The 18,829-nt window shown below is 41.5% G+C and overlaps 1 protein-coding gene across 1 annotated transcript in view; it reads right to left on the bottom strand.

Moving 5' to 3' along the window:
- The window catches only part of LIPH (lipase H), a 37,952-nt gene that overhangs the window by 3,185 nt on the left and 15,938 nt on the right, over positions 1 to 18,829 (bottom strand). The window contains exons 2-8 of the mRNA XM_090275090.1: positions 17,131 to 17,498; positions 15,806 to 15,914; positions 10,752 to 10,853; positions 7,601 to 7,690; positions 5,015 to 5,182; positions 3,606 to 3,698; positions 1,735 to 1,846 (exon numbers count right to left, since the gene is read on the bottom strand). Of these exons, the coding sequence (XP_090131216.1) occupies positions 1,735 to 1,846; positions 3,606 to 3,698; positions 5,015 to 5,182; positions 7,601 to 7,690; positions 10,752 to 10,853; positions 15,806 to 15,914; positions 17,131 to 17,498 (1,042 nt within the window). The remainder of the gene's footprint in view (positions 1 to 1,734; positions 1,847 to 3,605; positions 3,699 to 5,014; positions 5,183 to 7,600; positions 7,691 to 10,751; positions 10,854 to 15,805; positions 15,915 to 17,130; positions 17,499 to 18,829) is intronic.

Here is an 18,829-nt window from a genome sequence, read left to right on the forward strand (position 1 = left end):
AAACCTCACTACTCACAAACCTTAAATATGGTGGGATGAAGGGAGAAATACAGCTCAGAAGGAGGAATATAATGTAGTGGATTCAAACTATGGGCTTTAGGGTTGGATAGACCTGCCTCTGATTTCACCTAATTTGCCCTGATCAGCCAGCTGTGTGATACTGGCCAAATCACTTGACCTCTCTGAGCCTCAGTTTCCTCATGTATAAAATAGAGGTGGTAATACTACCTCAGAGGGTTTTAGTGAGAATTTCACTAGCCAATGTGTGTAACATGCTTACTTCAATAAACAAAGGCTATTATGATTATCCAAAGATGCATTTAAAAAGTCCCTCTAAACCACCCACCCACACTTTCTCGATCTGCATAGTGAACCCATAAGGCAATTGCCAGTTTCAGATGACATTCTACTTGGTCCTCTATGGGTGAGGCCAAGAGACAACCCAGGTGCCTAGTAGACAACAGTACCCAGGAAACGTTTCCTGAGTAAATGAATAAAATGAGCCTCAAGTTCCTTTGCTTCAAGTAAAGAGTTTGGGGGTACTTTTTCCTTTTCTCAAATGTATAAGTAATAGATGAAAAATTATTATTTAAGTATTTTAAAATATATATATATAATACATATATACAATATGTACAAAATTGAAAAAGTAAAGAGAAGCTGAGAAAAAGAACTCATATTTCTACTACCCAAGGGGAAATTAATATTATATCATGTTTCTATTTCACTTTTTTTATATTGCTAAGCTAAAACTTTGTATATAATACATTGTTAAGTTTTATACTTAATGTAATTTTATATCCTGAAGTTTTTCACTTTGCATATTATATTATTAGCATTTCATTTAATATGTTTCCTAAATAGCCTGAATGTATGAATAATATTCTATTATATGGCAATATCTAAATTAACCATTTCCTCATTATGGAATTTTTAGGGTGTTTCCAATTTTCTATTGCAAGTTACATTCTTTGAGTTTCACAAACATGCATATATGTGTGTGTGTATTACATATATAGTGCATTATATATACTGTATATAGTGAGCTCATAAAAGAATAGAAACATAGGTATATGGGGGTGGGTGTCTGTGTGGGTAGGATTGTTGGGATGGACCAAGAAGTTGCACTTTTATTTTACATACTCCTTTACTGTTTAAATCTTTTAGAGCAAGCAAAGATGACTTTTGTAATTAAATGTTTAAACCAAGGAAGGAAGGAGATGAGGGAGAAAAGGAAGAAAGGGAAAGAGGGAGGGTGAAAGGAGGAAGGGGGGAGGGGAGGAGGGAGGAAGGCAGGCAGAGGTAGTCCTTGCACCAATACCATTTGTAAAGAGCCTGGGGGATCAAGAGCCACGGGAAGCAATTAAACAGTATGTCCCCTTATAACTATTGTAGAACAGAGAAAAGTACAGACGTAAAAATAAGAAGAGGTATATTTGGCCCTGGATAGGGTGGCTCAGTAGATTGAGCATCAGCCTGTAAACCAAACGACTGCCAGTTTGATTCCCCATTAGAACACATGCCTGGGTTGCAGGCCTGGTCCCTTGTTGCAGTGTGCAAGAGGCAACCAATCAATGTTTCTCTCTCTCTTTTTTCCTCCCTTCCCCCTCTCTAAAAATAAATAAATGAAATCTTTTAAAATTCTTTTTTAAAAAAGAAGAGATATATTTGGGGTTTAATTTCTCCGAGCAAAAATTAAAATAGCAAACTGCCAACTATCCCCACCCAACTTACTGATTGATTTTGGATTCTGTGGTGTTTCCAGCTTTGTCTGTCAATTTGATTGTAATGGACCCTCTTCTTATGTTCTTGTTCCAAGTTATAATATCCACAAAGTAATGATGTACTGCAAAACAAGGGGAAAACATGGTAAGAGAGAGATATTACCAACTGTTCTCCTAAAGGATCAGTTCGTAAAAACCCAACCTCCCTAATAACTGAGTCTCTTTTACAATTCCTTTCTACTTTTTCTGCAAACATCCAGAGCCGAGTTTTCCAACACTCCCTTCTCTTCTCTTTGGTAAAGATGGTTTGAGTGACAGCAGAATTCAGTGCTATCCAGACGCCATGTTTAGGCAGCACCGCTGAATCAGTGTTCCCGCCTTACTGACCGAGGTCTCATGGCCTACTGCTGAGCGTGACTGGTTCACTTCAATCCCTGCCCATTTCAGAATAAATCAACCAGGTGGCCTTGTAGAGACCCTCTGCAGCCGATGAGATCTTCCAGAGCCTAGGCCATGACCACCAGTCTATCCGGCCTCCCTCATCACTTCAGCCATGCCACACCACCTGCACTGCTGAGCTCCCTCTTGCTCCTGGGCCTCCCCCTCACTTGGACACTCTTACTTTGCTGCCTCTGCCAGCTCATCAGTCAGGTTTCAGTGTAATGTCATTTCCTCCAGGAGGCTTTCATTGACCCTCAGACTAAGTCAGGTCTACCTCTTGGAGTTCCTATCATGCTCTGGGATTCTCCTATCATTAGCACACTTTACTGTATTTGTAAAAAGAAAATAATAATAATAATAATAAATGGTAAATGAATGGATACATCTATACAAATATTGCCTGAGTGATTGTCTTATGGGGTTATCAAAGAAAGGTAAAACTAAAATGTACTACAGCAATAACTGGGAAGGATTAAAGGGATGATACTTTATCTTTGTAATTTCAGTAATAACACCTTATAGGCACCCAATAAATTCCTATTCAAATAAATAATGGTGCATGATGTGTTCAAAGAACTCTTCTTCCTCTCTACCCTTTGCTTTCCAAGGTCAAGGATGTTTTGGGAAAATGGGGATCCCACCACAATATTCAGATTTGCTATCTCTTGGTCAGAGAAGAGGACAGAGGCTCAGGAAGATGGCTGTCCCACAAAGGAGTAAGGGAAGTCCTGGCATTGCCATTTCATGACCTGTTATTGCTCAAGGACTTGCCCCATTTGGACCTGGGAGACACAAAACCCTGGGTTTCCACATAGGGCTCCAAAGAAGGAGGGAAACCCAGTGATCTGCAACCTCTTTTACAAGGGTTGCTTCCAAGAAAAGTGAAAAGGGAGACAAGATTACAAGACATACATCTACCCAGGAAAATCTGTACCTGCTTCTCAGGGCATCTTATCTGTTACCCCATTTAGCTCCCATCTGGAATACCCAACCCCTCAATGTCTTTAGAAGGTCATTATGGTTGCTTTGGATCTGGAACTGGCCCGTCTATGTGGCTGACACCTGATTTTTCCCAACCCCAATCTCATGTCTCTTGGGGATCAAGCAATTTTCTGGAAGATGTTAGTGATTAGAATGGCCATCCAGTGAAGCTAACCACTATGATTTGCTGAGATTTTTAACCCTTCTGACCCAGAAGATAGCCCATTCTTATCCCCATTTCACCTAGCAGGACATTGAGACTCAGAGAGGTCAAGTGTCTTAACCAAGACCACACAGCTATTATGTGGTAGAGTCAGGATTTGACTTGGGTCTTTCCAGCTCCAAAGTCCAGGCTTCACCATGGCCTTCATTTGTTATGAAGTAGTCAGGAAGCTGAGACTCAGCCATTCCAAAAATAAAAGGGTTGGGAAAATGTGAACAACCATGTTCACCACTCACTGCAGAACGGTTTCTCCCCAGCTGTGTCAAAGAATGCTTTAGTCATAGGAGGATACTTCTTTAAATAGTCTTTCCAATGATCAGCATAATACCCTACAAAAGAAGTTGGAAAAGTGTGACATTAACATGTATCATGTAAAAAAAGGCAGTTGGGGAGAAACAGAGAACAGCGAGTAACCCCACCATCACTACTGATAAAATCTCCCTCACACCACCCTGACGGTGAGGAACCAAAGGACCACCAGGCAGTGCCTGCTGGGCACCCACCACACCCTGCCCTATACCCTAGTCCTAAGAGCTGGGGCATAACAAAAGGACCCAATAGTGGCTTTTCCCCCGTTCTACTGACATTACATCACCCAGCCCTGGTTCCCAGAAGCAGGGGTGGGTAAGTGGAGTGGACTAAAAAGAGCACTGACATTTTTCAGTAATACATTCATTTTATCATTAAAACAGATTCAGGTTATATCTAGAAAGCATCACTCATGCGAAGTAATATGCTTTCCTGAACTATAATCAGGCCTCTAAATTGCAAAGAGCCTGGGTTTGCCATGGGACTAAGCAGATGAATGTCCTCCTTCACGTCTGTGCCCACAGGAAAGAGGTTCAGTACCATCAGTGGGGCTTCTCTCTCTCTCTCCTCTGTCCCGACTCCTAGCGAATGGCCTCTTCCTTCTGACTTAATTGATCTGAGATGGGACCTAGGCATCGGTATTTCTAAAAAGCTCTCGAGGTGATTATAATGCATAATCAAGATTGAGAAGCCCTTGTCCATAGCATGCCCTGATGTTAACTTGGGTTTTTAATTTTGGGAGCAATTAGAAAATTAATTCTCATGACTGTCTGGTTCCAAAGTCCTTATCGCCTGAAATGTCTCTATTAACCCTTAGCAAATATCCAATCAGTCTCCACAGTATCTATCACTCCACCCCACCCCCATACAATCCACAGAAGAGCCAGAGTGTGGCACAAAGGCACTTAACAAGCACAACTTGTTGAAAGGCGTAATTCTGCAAGGTTCATTTGACAAAAGGGGTCACTGTGACCTTCCCCCAGCAGAGAAGTTGTGTAAGGAGAAGGTGTTCCTGTCCCCGTGGGAGCAGGCTATATAAGGGGACTGTGCCCTCGATGGGGTTAGAAACTCTTCTGGAACCTTCTTTTTCATCCTGGAATAGAGTAACCAGAGAGGCTGCACTGCCTTCTGGATGAAATCTTATACAGATGGCTTTTCTAACACTGATTAGGAGACCCCAGAGTACTTCACACAACAAATTGACTAGAAAAACCCGACTATATACATTTTCAAAAAGCACACAATTTTCAGGCTCATTTTTACATAGTAAAATGGTACTGGGGTTCCTACCAGAAATTTCCTCTTTGTTAATCACAGGGGAAACTGTTGGACTTACCCAGAACCGGACAGGGCTCCAGCTGCGGTATGCCGCACGTGACACACTTGCCATTCCTGTAGTCCCGGTAGGAGGCGCAGGGATAGGCAGTGATTGAACAGTTCTCTCTCAGGGAAGAGAGGTACAGGTACACAGACCTCTGGTGGTCACACTTGAAATACTGAATTCCTGGGTTGTAAAAGGAATAGTTAGCAAATGGAGCAGTTGCCCTGGCTGGGCAGCTCAGTTGGTTAGTGTCGTGCCGAGACACCAAAGATGTGGGTTTGCTCTCCAGTCAGGGCACAGACAGAAATCAACCAATGAATGGATAAATAAAGTGAAACAACAAATTGATGCCTTTCTCTCTCTCTTTCTCTCTCTCTTTCCTCTCTCTTTCTAAAATCAATAAATAAAAATTAAATAAAAAGAATAGAGCAGTTGTAGCATTGAATAATAGTGTATCACATACAGTATGCACACACACACATAAACACAATTTATCATCTGTCTTCTATATACTAGGCACTGTACTAACAGCTTTGGTATATTCTATTCCATTTAATCCTTGTAAAAAAAACTCATAGATCAGGAATCATGCTGGTGAGTGACAGGAGGAAAGAAGATAGGCACGATTTTCCCCATTTTACCTACCAGGACATTGAGACTCAGCAAGGTTAAATGACTTGATCAAGGTCACACAGCTATTATGTGGTAGAATCAGGATGTGGCCTATGTCCTTGTTTTGTCAGTGAAGCAGAGAAGAAAAATTCAGTGGTAGTCAGAGATTCCCCAGTGGTTTTCAGCAGAAGACAAGTATGTTAAAGAAACCATGGTGATGGAGGGGAGGATTGGTAGAGGAAGATCCCCAAGGAGGGCAAGCAGAGGAGATAACTTTGAAAAAGAATGGTGGATGATTCCACCTTGGGCTTGAATGAAGTCACTCAGAAAAGGTTCCAAAGATGGGTAATCAATTGAGGTAGGGATCTGAATAGGAAACAGTTAACCCATTGAAAGGTGGAGCCATGTTTGTGAGCTAGTAGTGGTTTGGACATGCACTGAATGCTGGAGTCAGGTGAACATTTCCTCTTTCTCCAAAGTTTCTTTCCACTTAGGCCCACTTAAGAAGCCAACATTTATTTATTGTTCCTGGTCTTCCAGTTGCAAATAATGGATAACAATACAGAGGATATCCTTTATAAGCAGAGCATGTTATCTTTGTCTGCTTGTGGATGTGGAACAGGATTGCTTACCATTTATGGTACCACATGCTTGGCCCTATTATGCTATTTCATCAGGATCATTTTCAAATAGTACATCATTCCCAGGAGGCCATCCATATACAGTTACCATTTTGTAACAAGATCACCTTTTTCTAGAATTATTTCCAAAACTGTTTAACTTTCTCTCACAATGGTGAAATACAAATTTAGTGCACTTAGGGAAGGGTTTTTCTATTCAATTCCGCCACCCCACTTTTACATTGTCTTCCAACTATCCATTATTTTTATCCTCACCTGAGGACATTTTCCCATTGTTTTGAGAGAGAGAGGAAGGGAGAGAAAGAGAAACATCAACTGGTTCCTCCCATACACACCCTGACCAGGGATCAAACCTGCCACCCAGGCATGTGCCCTGAGTTGGAATTGAACCAGCGACCTTTCAGTTTATGGGATGATGCTCCAACCAGCTGAGCCACACTGGCCAGGGCCAACAATCCATTTTTGCTTTGTGAGTCTTTTTCTCATTATAAAGTAATATATGCTCATTTAGGAAATACAAAATAATAGAAAATAATGATGCAAAAATCACATAGAAGTCTAATATCCAGAGATCACCTTAATAATTGTTTGGAGCATTGACATTTAATTTTCTCTTCTATACTTACACATGTACAAATACACACTTAAAAATGAGCGGGGATCATACTGTATAGTTTGTATCTTTTTCATTTAACATTATACTGTAAGCATTTTCATTAATCTCTGAAAATAATTTTGATCAGTTATATTCCTTCGTGTGAATGTACCATACTCATTTAATAATTTTCCTATGCTGGACATTTAGATTATTTCTAAAAATTTAACTATTACATATAAAGCTGTGTTGAATACCTTTGCACTCTAATTTTTATCTACATTTCCCACTATTTTTCTAGGAGAAATTTCCAGATGTGAAATTTCTAAGTCAAAGACACACCTTTCCAAGAGAGACAAATAATTCATAATAGCTTTTAGTCATTTAGCTATAGTTATTAAAAGTAGTATATTTGAGCCCTGACCAGTGTAGCTCAGTTGGTTGGGTATCATCCCACAAAGTGAAAGGTCACTGATTCAATTCCCAGTTAGGGCACATGCCTGGGCTGTGGGTTCGATCTTTGGTCTCAATCAATGTTTCTCCCCCTCTCTAAAAATAAATAAATAAATACAATCTTTATTTTTAAAAGGACTATATTTGAGCAACAGTTTTTAATTTATAATTTATATTTATACCACCTCTACCTTCTCAGGGATATTTTTTATTAAAAACTATCCCACATAGAATGTCAAATTTTTTAAATAGGCCTTTTTAAAGCCACTATTTTACAAAATATAAAGTCTCTGCACTTACCTCCAAGTATTGTTTGGGGGCAGCCAGGTTGATCCACTCCTCCATTTGGGTAGAAGTCTATGTTTCCTAATGGTTCCTTGTAGCCCAGTACTAAAAGAGAGCACACTTTGCTTTATACTGCTTTGTACTGTTCACATTTCATAGCTCATTTGCCTGCAGGATTTGGGCAGGGGGTGTATTATTATTATTATTATTATTATTATTATTATTATTATTATTATTTCTATTTAAATGTTTTGCCCAAAATTACCCAGCTAGTTAGAGAGCATCACTGCTCTACACACACACACACACACACACACACACACACACACACTCACACTAGGAGACTCTGGAGATTGTGATGGAATTTATTTCTGATATTTCTGAAAACCTAAGAGAGTTTTGTCACTCATTCACTGCAAGGCTGATAAAAGGATACTTTTTTCTTTTTTTTTCTCTTTATTTCTTTGTTTGTTTGTTTATTTATTTATTTATTTATTTTTAGAGAGAGGGGAAAGGAGAAAGAAAGGGAGAGAAACATCACTGTGTGGTTCCCTCTCACTCACGCCCCCAACTGGGGACCTGACGTGCAACCTAGTAATATGCCCTGACTGGGAATTGAACCAGCGACACTTGGCTCACAGGCCAACACTCAATCCACTGAGCCACAGCAGCCAGGGCTGATACTTCTTTTTCTTTACGTTTACCTGGAACCCTCTATTCTCAGGGTGCTTCCTGAGCCTCTACTTGCATCTGTGTAAGTCTTTAATGAATAAGAAACAGGGAAACATAAACTTTTACTTAGTAGAAAGAAAATCTTTAAAATTTTGGGGTCTGGGATGGTAAAGAGATTAGAAACTTCTAGAAAACAGTGACTTAAAAATTATAGTTAGATTTAATAACTGCTTGTTTTCTGACCTTACAACCCAAAACAATCAGTAAAAAGCTTGCTTAAAAATATTATTTGTATATGTACAACGGGGGACCCAAAAAAACAGAATTATCTTCTGGAGGGAGGGCTCCTTGTAGAACAGACTCCCCTAGCTAAGTGAGTGTTCTAGGAACCCATCTGTATCAGTGTACCAGCTGGCATTGTTGTGAGAGGCTGTGTTCAGCTTCAGTGAATTCTTTTTGAAGACTCTTTCAACACATTTGCCCATTTCATGATGGGTGATTTATGAGCACCTCTGCCCATACCACACTGAGTGTTCAGCAATGTTTGACCAAAATGGCATGACCCCCATTCCTCCCCCCACCCAATTCACCCTATCTTGCCCCGAGTGACTTTTTTTTTGTTTCCCTGGATGAAAAAAAAGTCCTCAAAGGGAAACATTTTGCCAATGTGGAAGGGGTGAAACAAACAAAAAAAAATGACAGGAGCACTAAAAGACATCAAAATTGACAAGTTCAGAAACTGTTTTGAGCAGTGGAAAAAATGTCTTGATAAGTATATTGCATCAAATGGAGATTACTTTGAAGGTGACTGAAGTTTAAACATGTAAGAGGAAAGGCACAATTTTTGATAAATAAATTCCGTTTTTGGGTCCCCACTCATATACATAGTTTATACATCATTGCAATAGTAATAGTAATTACATATGGAGAACCTATAAGTGTTAGTGAGCGTGATGCTAGGTGTTTTATACACCTTCTTATTTCACAGTGTCTATAGAGTAGTCATTGGTAAATCCAGATGAAGTAATTTACAGAGAAGATATGCAGGCTCAGAGGACTTTCAGAACAAACACAACCCACTAGAAAGAATAAAATGTGAGATTTGAGTCCACCTCTGCCTACTACAGAGTTTATATACTTTCTGCCCTGGCTGGTGTGGCTCAGTGGGTTGAGCATTGGCCTGCGAGTGAACCAAAAAACCACTGGTTTGATTCCCAGTCAGGGCATGTGCTTGGGTTACAGGCCAGATCCCCAGTTGGGGGCGCATGAGCTGTTTCCCTCTTTTTCTCCCTCCCTTCCCCCCTCTCTAAAAAAATAAATAAGATCTTTTTAAAAAAGTTTATACACTTTGCTTCAAACTTCACTTTCCCTCCAAGAATAATATAAAAGTTGCTCTATTCCATCAAGCATTAAAATGTCAGTGAGGTACTGCACTTAAGTAAGATAATATTTTGCAACCACATATTAAGAATACAGCTGTTTCACAGAGACATTTTTCTAGGCAAACAATTGCTAACTACCACACCAGAGTACCCAAGGCACGTGGCCAAGGTTTGTTCGTTTTTTTAGGTGGTTGTATCACAAAAAGGGTACACAATTAAATGATTACTCTGCTCTGTCCCCTTAGCACTCCCCAAGTTCCTACTCCAGCTCTTCTCCCAGACATCTGGATATAAAGACCTATCCTTAACATCACCCCAAACCCCATGACATGTACCCAGTCCCAGATAGGAAACTGGCACCAAGAGAGACAGAAATGGCCAAGGAGAGGTGGCAGTTCAGAATCAATCACTGTGTAGAGCAGCGGTTCTCAACCTGTGGGTCGCGACCCCTTTGGAGGTCGAACAACCCTTCCACAGGGGTAGCCTAAGACCATAGGAAAACACATATATAATTACATATTGTTTTTGTGATTAATCACTATGCTTTAATTATGTTCAATTTGTAACAATGAAATACATCCTGCATATCAGATATTTACATTCCAATTCATAACAGTAGCAAAATTATAGTTATGAAGTAGCAACAAAAATAATTTTATGCTTGGGGGTCACCACAACATGAGGAACTGTATTAAAGGGTCACGGCACTAGGAAGGTTGAGAACCACTGGTGTAGAGAGATACAACACTTGACCATGTATTTCAGCTCTAGGAAATAATGAGAAAGAACCAACAGAAGCAGAAAATTATGCATCAAGATCTAGTTGTACATATGGAAACATCTGTCCACATGGTGTGCACAGCAGTCTGTCTTCGGTTGGTCAGGATGATCGCTTTGAAAATAAGAAGAGATGACTGGGAAAGCATCTCCACTCCAGCAGGAGATCCTGGGTGCCTGCATTAACCCAGCTTCCCTTCAAGATTTCTGTGGATTTGGAACCCTGCCCCAAAAGGGGGAATCTGCAGGAACCTGATCTGCCCCTGCATGACAGTCGCCCCAGGAGAGGACTCCAGGAGAGTCTGGTCACTGACACACGAGGAAAGGAATGTTACCGTCAATGTCCGAATGGATGACATCAACAAACTGTGCGTCACTGAAATATAATCTGTCCTCAGGCGGTTTCCTGTTGTATGAAGGGCCAGCAGGGTCGAGACCTGGAAGGAAAACAAACACAGAGAGGGTCTGGCAGCCCCACGCCATGAGTCACCTGCAGCTGGGCTTGTGATCCCCACCCCGCTGAGGATGGCTCACAGGCTGCATGCAGGGCACCCTCCGGCGGGCAAGCGCTCACATTCCCATCCTGCTGCGTCAGGCCCCTTTCCATAGCCCTGTAGCCTTTTCCCACAGCAGAGAGGGTTACCCTCGCAGTGGCCCCTGAGAACAGCATCCCAGCTCTATCAGGAGGCCTATCTTGTGCACAGCTCAACAGCAGAGAGTGCACAGACATATGGGAAACAGGGGGGTGGGGGTAAACTGGTTCCTCAGGAAAAAGCACCTAAGGGTGCACATAAAAAGCAGATGCTATACTAATCTCTACCCCATTTTCATAGTTTCCATTTTTATTCATATATACTAGCTCATAAGCTCCGCATCACAAGCCTGAGGGAAGCAGGGTAGCTATTATCATTTCCATTTTACAGATGAATGAACTGAGGTTCAGGGAGATCAAGTGTCTTAACCAGAGCCACAGGCTCACACTGAGTCACCACTGAGGTTGGCAAGCTTGGTAGGAAAGAGTGAAACTCTCAGGTCAGACCAGGTATCAGACCAGGTGTTAAAGGGAAATTAAAGTGGGTGTCAATTCCTATGGAATTGACTGACCCCTCCCATAAATGCCTGAACTGATTTCTTGCTCTTGGTCAATGATAGCTGGGTGTTCCTCCCCATCATTGTGAAACAGCTATAAAAACAAGGCAGCAGCACCCACGATGCTGTAACCACAGCATAAAAACTTTAACTAAAAAACAACAAAATACAAGAGGTCCAAATAGGCCCTGTTCACCAGAAACCTAGAGTGAATGTTTCAAGGGACACAGTAACGATTTTATTTCATTTTAAATGACATCTCCCCATTTCCTGGTGTTATGTACAAAATCCAAGATAGCATCTTTGCCTCAGCTTTCCTGGTTCTAGCCTCAATCCCTCCATTTCTTCTCCCAACACTCTTGCCTCCTTGGGGCCTGTCTTTATCTGCTTCATGTCTTCATCTCCTTCACCTCCACCCCGAGCTCTCCTTATTCTTCTGTCTGCTCCCAACTGAAACTGATGTGGGAGGAGATGGATGAACACCCAGGCACTCAAGTCCACAGGATAGTCTCGACAACAACAACAACAAAGAGACACTCCTAACCTTGGGAAGAGTTTGCTGGGAAGCCTCTTCTGCACCTGAGACAGCACCACGTGTAGAGTAAGAAAATGAACAGTGCAACAGCAAGAGCCCACTTCTTAGCAGCCTCCAGATCCATGTGGATAAACCGGCTTGCTTTATAAAGTCCAAACCAGGGCAAATTTAAGAGTGATGGGGGTGCTATTAATAATTATACCAGCACCAAGACACAAATGGAGAGTTACAGTAAACTTGGACATAATGATCTCCTTAGTGATAAGGCATAGCAAATGATCAGTTTATAATGTCAGCCGAAAGTCACAGTTAAACTGCCCTAAAAAGCCAGGTCAGATAGGTCTGACATGGAGCCCCAAACAATTCCAGCCAGCTGTGTGACCTTAGGCAAGTAACTATACTTCTCTGAACCTCAGTTTCCTTATCTGCAAAATGGAGGTAGAATTAATAGCTACTTCAGAAGACTTATAAAAGGACTGCTAGATGGGATTCCAGAACATAAGGAGATTATTATAGATTAGAAACAAAATTGAAAAAAAATGGAGCTCTTTCTTGTTGCTCTAAGATCACCAGAAAAATGTCTAGATAGTGATCCCTGTCTTCTACTACAGCATTAACTGGTTTGAGAATTTGATGACCTCAAATATTTTGCATGCAGTTTCAGGTGCTTCTTTCTCTCCTCCCCAAGGTCACAATGAATTTCCTAAGGCAGTGCTGTCCAGGGAAAACAATGGGAGCCACATATGTGATTTAAAATTTTCAAGCAGCCATTTAAAAAAAGGAAAAATCAAACAAGGAAAATTAATTTTAATAATACATTTTACTTAATCCAGTTTGTTTAACCCGATATACCTAAAATATTATTTCAACATGGAATCAATATTAAAAATTTGAGATTTTAAAATATTTTTCTACTCAGTCTTCAAAATGCAGTGTGTGTTTTGCACTGACAGCACATCCCGATTTGCATTAGCCACATTTCAAGTGTTCAACAGTCACATGTGGCTAGTGACTGCTATATTGGACAGCCAGCTCTACGGTTGTTTTTCAACATGTAATGTTCAGATCATGTACATGTTTTGATTAAACATATAAACTCCTGTTCTGGTCAAGTAGCCCAGCTGGTTGGAGCATCATCTTGATACACCAAGGTTTCAGGTTTGATCCCCAGTCAAGGCACATACAAGAAGCAACCAATGAATGTATAAATAAGTGGAACAACAAGTCAAAAAAAAATTTTTTTTTAATGAAAAAAGAAGTATACATTCCTGGATCCAACCCCAGAGATATCAATTCAGCAAGTGACATTGTATCAGCACCCCAAGGTAATTTTCACACACATTAAGATTGAGAATTAAATTTAATATATTATCAAGTGATGTAGGGACTTGAAATATTTTAAAATCTATTCATGCTCTGCCATCATCTGTCAAAGAAGCTAATGAGCAGTAAATCCAGGAGCAGTGCCTGGACAGGAAAAGCAAAGGGAAAGGCAGAAGAAAGAAAGAGACCTGGAAGAAATGAAGCAGTCACTCACGCCCCGATAATTCACAAGCAGAACTATCCGGTACTTGGGAGGTGGGAGTGAATTGTGTCCTTGGGTAACAGGCCACATTCCCACCCCATAACCCAGTGAGCCCATTCAGGCAAAGCAGTGGGCGGTGAGTAGAGAAGAAAGATAAATGCTTGACCTCGGAAACCGCTCTCAGGGAAAGCTTGTAACAGTGGAAAATTGAAACCTACCCACCATTCTTTTGACACTGTTTCTATAAGTGCTGACTCTGACTAATATGTAGCTTGTAGATGAACAGTATGTTTATATAGGAATCCTAGGAACTAGTTTCAAAAGATACTGACCAACCTTCAGGCATCTCAGCTCTGGGAGGTTTGCTGACCTTCATCCATGGAGCCAGGATGACATAAAGTGAGGATGATGTGAAGCCAGGATGACTAAACCGGGATGATGCACACTTGCCTTATCGGAAAGGACTGTGCTCATCTGCACGTAGAGAACTTTCAACCCCCTCCCATGATCTCTTTGTTCTGTTCCCCTTTCCCTCCTTATGAAAACCTCTGCCTGCACTGAGAGATGGAAATGAGCTTTGAGACGTGAGTCTCCCCATCTTCCACATGGTTGGTATCTGCAAATGACCCACTTTCTTCTCAGCACCTGCCTCTGAGTATTGGCTTTCATAGCAGCAGGCAGCCAGACCTACATCAGGTTACAAGCTGAGATTGAATTTGGGGCTCAGAGAGGATGAGGAATCAGGAGAATGTGAGGGAGTCAGTGGAGAAAGAAAATTCAGCTGTGGACCAATGGCTGAGTCCAGCTCACAGATTCGGGCCACATAGGCCCAGGAGTGGAAGGAAGGCTAGCTGGGGAAATTCCCATGGTCAGAGACCAGGTTACACTGTAGTTGTGGAACAGGTTTGCTGGGAGTTTGAAGAGCGAAACTGGGGATTAAGTAGAACAAGGCAGTGGTGGCCTGGGCCTAGTACTGGAGAGCAGATTTGTTCATCTCTCCCCAAACTTTGTGGTCATGATGTCAGGTATGTGTGTAAACCATGGAAATTGGCAAATGCTACAAATCAGGGTTTTTCCTGCCTTCCTTTTCTTTTTGAAGAGTTGTTGGCTTCTAAACACCCCGCGAGAAGTCCCACCTGCCAGAAGAGGAGCTGGCAACAGTTAACGGCAAATTCAAGCCATCAAGCCATCTGTCCTTCGTACCCATAGGGAAAAGGAAATTTTTTAAAAGAACATGTTGCTTTCTAAAACATAATACTAATTTTAAAGCTGAAAAGAGCTTTCCTTAGGAAAGCAGGTAAATAAGAAAATGAGGGCAGACTTGCCCTTCAGGGTGAGAGTGAGAAAGAAACAGTCAGGAAAAGGAATGAGACCTCAAGTACCAGCAAATGGTGCATGTGTGCGTGTGTGAGAGAGAGAGAGACAGAGAGAGAGACAGAGAGACAGAGAGAGAGAATGAGAATGACTTGCCCAGGGCTACCTGTCAAGTGAAGCAGCACATTCAGACCTGTAGCCCTAAAAGCTTATCTCCCAGATGTTGTTGGTTTGCATCATTTACCTCTCCTCTCCCTCCTTCCTCTACCTTCCAAATTCCCTAGAATTGAAATAGCTATTTCCACGTGAGGATGGATTCTGGGAAAGATATGAATGGAAGAAGCCTTAACTCTCTGAAAGGGAAAGCCTCTCTCAGTCCTTCATTTGCAGCAGAGGAAAGTTACTAGAGCACATTAGGCAAGAGAACGCAGCGCAGGTTTGTTTGGGATTTGACCTGCTGTGTTGCTGAGTGTTTTTATTCAGTTTCAGCTTGAAAGCTGATATTCAGAGAGTAAGCCCCAAAATTCCCATCTCAATTTCCTATCATGAAACTCCAGCTGTGCCTGGGGACAGAAACTTATTACTTTTGTAGTTTAAGCTATTCTGAATTAAATAAAAAGAGGAAAGGTATCTGCTTGAGGCACAGAGGTCAAATCCCCATGGAACATAAGAGAAATAAAGTCACCACCAATCTTTTCTATGGCATTTACAATTTACAAAGTGCTTTGCACATACCTTATTAAATAATAACCTGAGGTCAATATTACTCTGGTGTTCCTTTTGCACAGAAGGACACAGGTTTCAAGACGTTAAATAATCGGAAGAGCTGGTTTCCAACCGCAGGGCTTGGACTGCCTACATCATGCTCCGCCGGTGAACACCCTGCCCAGGCCAACCATCCCATGCCCATTCACAGGAAGCCTTACCTGTAATTCTTCCCAGCTTCCCATTGTACTCCTTTCCAACAAACCCACATATGTGGGCTCCTAGACTTACTCCAATCATGTAAATGTTGTCAAGAGAAGCTCCTTGTGCCTGAAATTTCAAGAGGTCCATCATTACTAATTGTGGGGGCCAAGGAGTTGACAAAAAATTTAGAGAAATGTCCTATCTGTTTACTTGGGGGAACCATTTCTAAGCACCTCATATCCATTATCTCACTTCAGTGTCACAACACCCCTGCAAAGTTAATACTATTCTTTTGATTATACAAATGAGTAAACTGAGGTCCAGGGTTGAAGTGATCTGCCCAAGGTCAGGCAATGGGGAGAGGTCAGAGGAGAATTCATACCAGTCTGTCCACCTCCAAACTTATGCCTTAACCTCTAGGTCATGATGTCTCCATTTCATGCTTCTTCTAGAAACCAAGCCGAGACATCTTTAAAAGCTTCTCAGCTGGGGAGAAGGACAACAATACATTCTGATGAACTTTTGTTTTTTAATCTTCATGCTGGCTCAGTTAAGTAAATTCACCATGGAGAGGGAAGGAAAGAAGGAAAGAAAGTAAGGTGGGAATGGATCACATTGACCACAGTCTGCTGAGATAGCCTGTCATGAGTTATTTTAATATTTATTTTCCCAGGGCTGTAGCTTCAGTGGGGAGCTCTTGTAAAACTTATGCCACTGCTGGCCACAGTGACTCTCTCAGTGAAGTAGTCACGATATCAAGTCACTTGTTTTTAAATAAAAGTGGCAATTCATAAGTTAAGTAAATTTAACATTTACTTAATTTTTGTAAGTCTTCTAAAGACATAAATCATATATCATATATACACAAAAGTCTCTCATAAGACCATGTGTAGCATGGTCTTTGGACAACACGATCACTAAACTTTTGGCATTTCTGGGAAAAGGAACAGCTACAGAAGTTAAGGAGGTGCCAGTCATTGAAGCCAGGGAACCCTTAGACAGAACCTCTCCTACCCATAGGACATCTTTACGTGAGTTAGAAAAATATGTCCCTTTTTCAGGACACTTTGCTATCATTTGCTGGAAAAACTATCTTTTTAATAAACATAAATCTACAATGTCTACAATGACGGTGATGCCCCCTTGCTCCTTTAGACAGTGAACAACCTGCACAACCACATACATGGGCCTTCCCTCCAGCCCTCCGTCCACCTTCCCTGGGGCTTATCTGGATCTGAAAAATAGTCCCCCTGTTCCCTGAAGATGTCTCTTGGTTTTAACTCTTCAGATAATGGGCCAGTTTCAATTTAGCTCTGAACCATCTGAGAGAATTCTCCCTTACCAACATTCCATCGATAAATTCCTTCAAGATTGTTGCTACTTTTCTGGTCCTACTAGAAGCATGGTGGTATATTATAGTTGTAGCTCCTCGATTCCAATCAACAACTGCTACATTCATGTCTTCTACAGAAAGCAAACCCTCTACCAAGTCCTCTATCCAAACTGGAGGGGAGCCTGTTAGCCTGAATCCATGGATAATGAAGGTGGTTTTCCTGGTCACATTCAATTTCCCCAAATCTGTGGAGTTGATGATTTGTGCGCAGGTTGGGTTTCTCCTTGTGTAGAGCATCACCTTCACACTTAGTCCCGTACCAACCACTGCACTGTGAAAGCTCAGTTTGGTGAATGAAGGACATGTTTCATCTGTGTCTGAAAACAAAAATTAGATAGCATCGTCACAGTTCTTTCCTTAGTTGGGCATCAAGTCCTATACTCGTTGGAGTTCTATGTGCCTTACTTACAGCACCTAGCAAGGGGCTAGATCTAGTTGCATGAAGTTGCAAAGTCATACCTGATTCAGAGTTCATGCATAGTAATTTTTCCATCAGGAAAACCATCTTTCCAAAGTCTTATCTCCTTCAAGGTCTAACCCCAAAAGTCATGTTAGTGAAGCCTTTTCCCAGCTGTAAGTACTGTCCCTCATCCCAAAACTCTCCAGACACCTTTATGGACCTCACTGACAGCACAATGAAAATACGTTCAGGGGTGTGTTATGGGTATTTAGGTACATGTATGTCTGTCCTGCTAGATCACAATCTCCTTGGAACAGCATCTTATAGGCTTGTATGTCCCTCATTGATCCCAGCACACAGTAGAGGACTCATAACTGAAACTCCATGATCCAAGCACCGTTGTCCTTGTCTAGAGCATCTGCCTAAGACAGCAGTGGAGAATGTGATGGGCCTACCATGAGCAGTCCAGTCACATCTGAAACTGTTGAGCACAGTGGCATTTTTGGACCATCTCCTTCTCTGCTACCCAAAGGACCACCTCACACATTCATCCTGCTGAATAGGCTCTAAGGATGGCCTTAGAAGAAAACTTCGGGATGGGGAGGGGACAGCACAGATAAGTTGGGAGCATCTTGTCACAGCAAGAAGTAAGGGAGTGTTTAAAAACATGTCCCAAGGATACAGGAGCCAGCTTGTAGGGGCTTCCACTCACCAGATCTGGGATAATTTAATAATTAAGGACACTAATGAAGTATAGGCCTTTGGAAAAAATTAGGAATCTATAATTCTAAATAAATAAATAAAGGCAAGAAGAGGGCTCTTATTTCCAGTAAAATGCTGAATGTCAACTGGTAAATTTGGAGTGAAAGCTGGAGTTAATACTAATCATTTTGCAATCATCAAAGTATAGATTGGGCCCTGGCTGGTGTGCCTCAGTGGATTGAGTGCTAGCCTGCAAACTGAAAGATCAGCGGTTCAACTCCCAGTCAGGGCACATGTCTAGGTTGTGGGTCAGGTCCTCAGTTAGGGGCATGAAAGAGGCAATTGACTGATGTATTTCTTGCCTGTTGATATCTCTCTCCCCCTCTCTCTCTCTCCTTTTTCCTCTCCCTGAAAATAAAATAAATTAAATATTTAAAAGACATAAAGCTTGGTTAGGCAAGAATCACCAATGAATACTGAACCAAGTGGGGGTGAGTTCTGAAGAAGAGTATATGTGCATGATCTTAAAATGTCTCCATAGATTGC

The sequence above is a fragment of the Furipterus horrens genome, unplaced genomic scaffold, assembly GCF_987537825.1.
Source record: "Furipterus horrens unplaced genomic scaffold, mFurHor1.1.pri manual_scaffold_1, whole genome shotgun sequence".
In the NCBI taxonomy this organism is placed as follows: Eukaryota; Metazoa; Chordata; class Mammalia; order Chiroptera; family Furipteridae; genus Furipterus; species Furipterus horrens.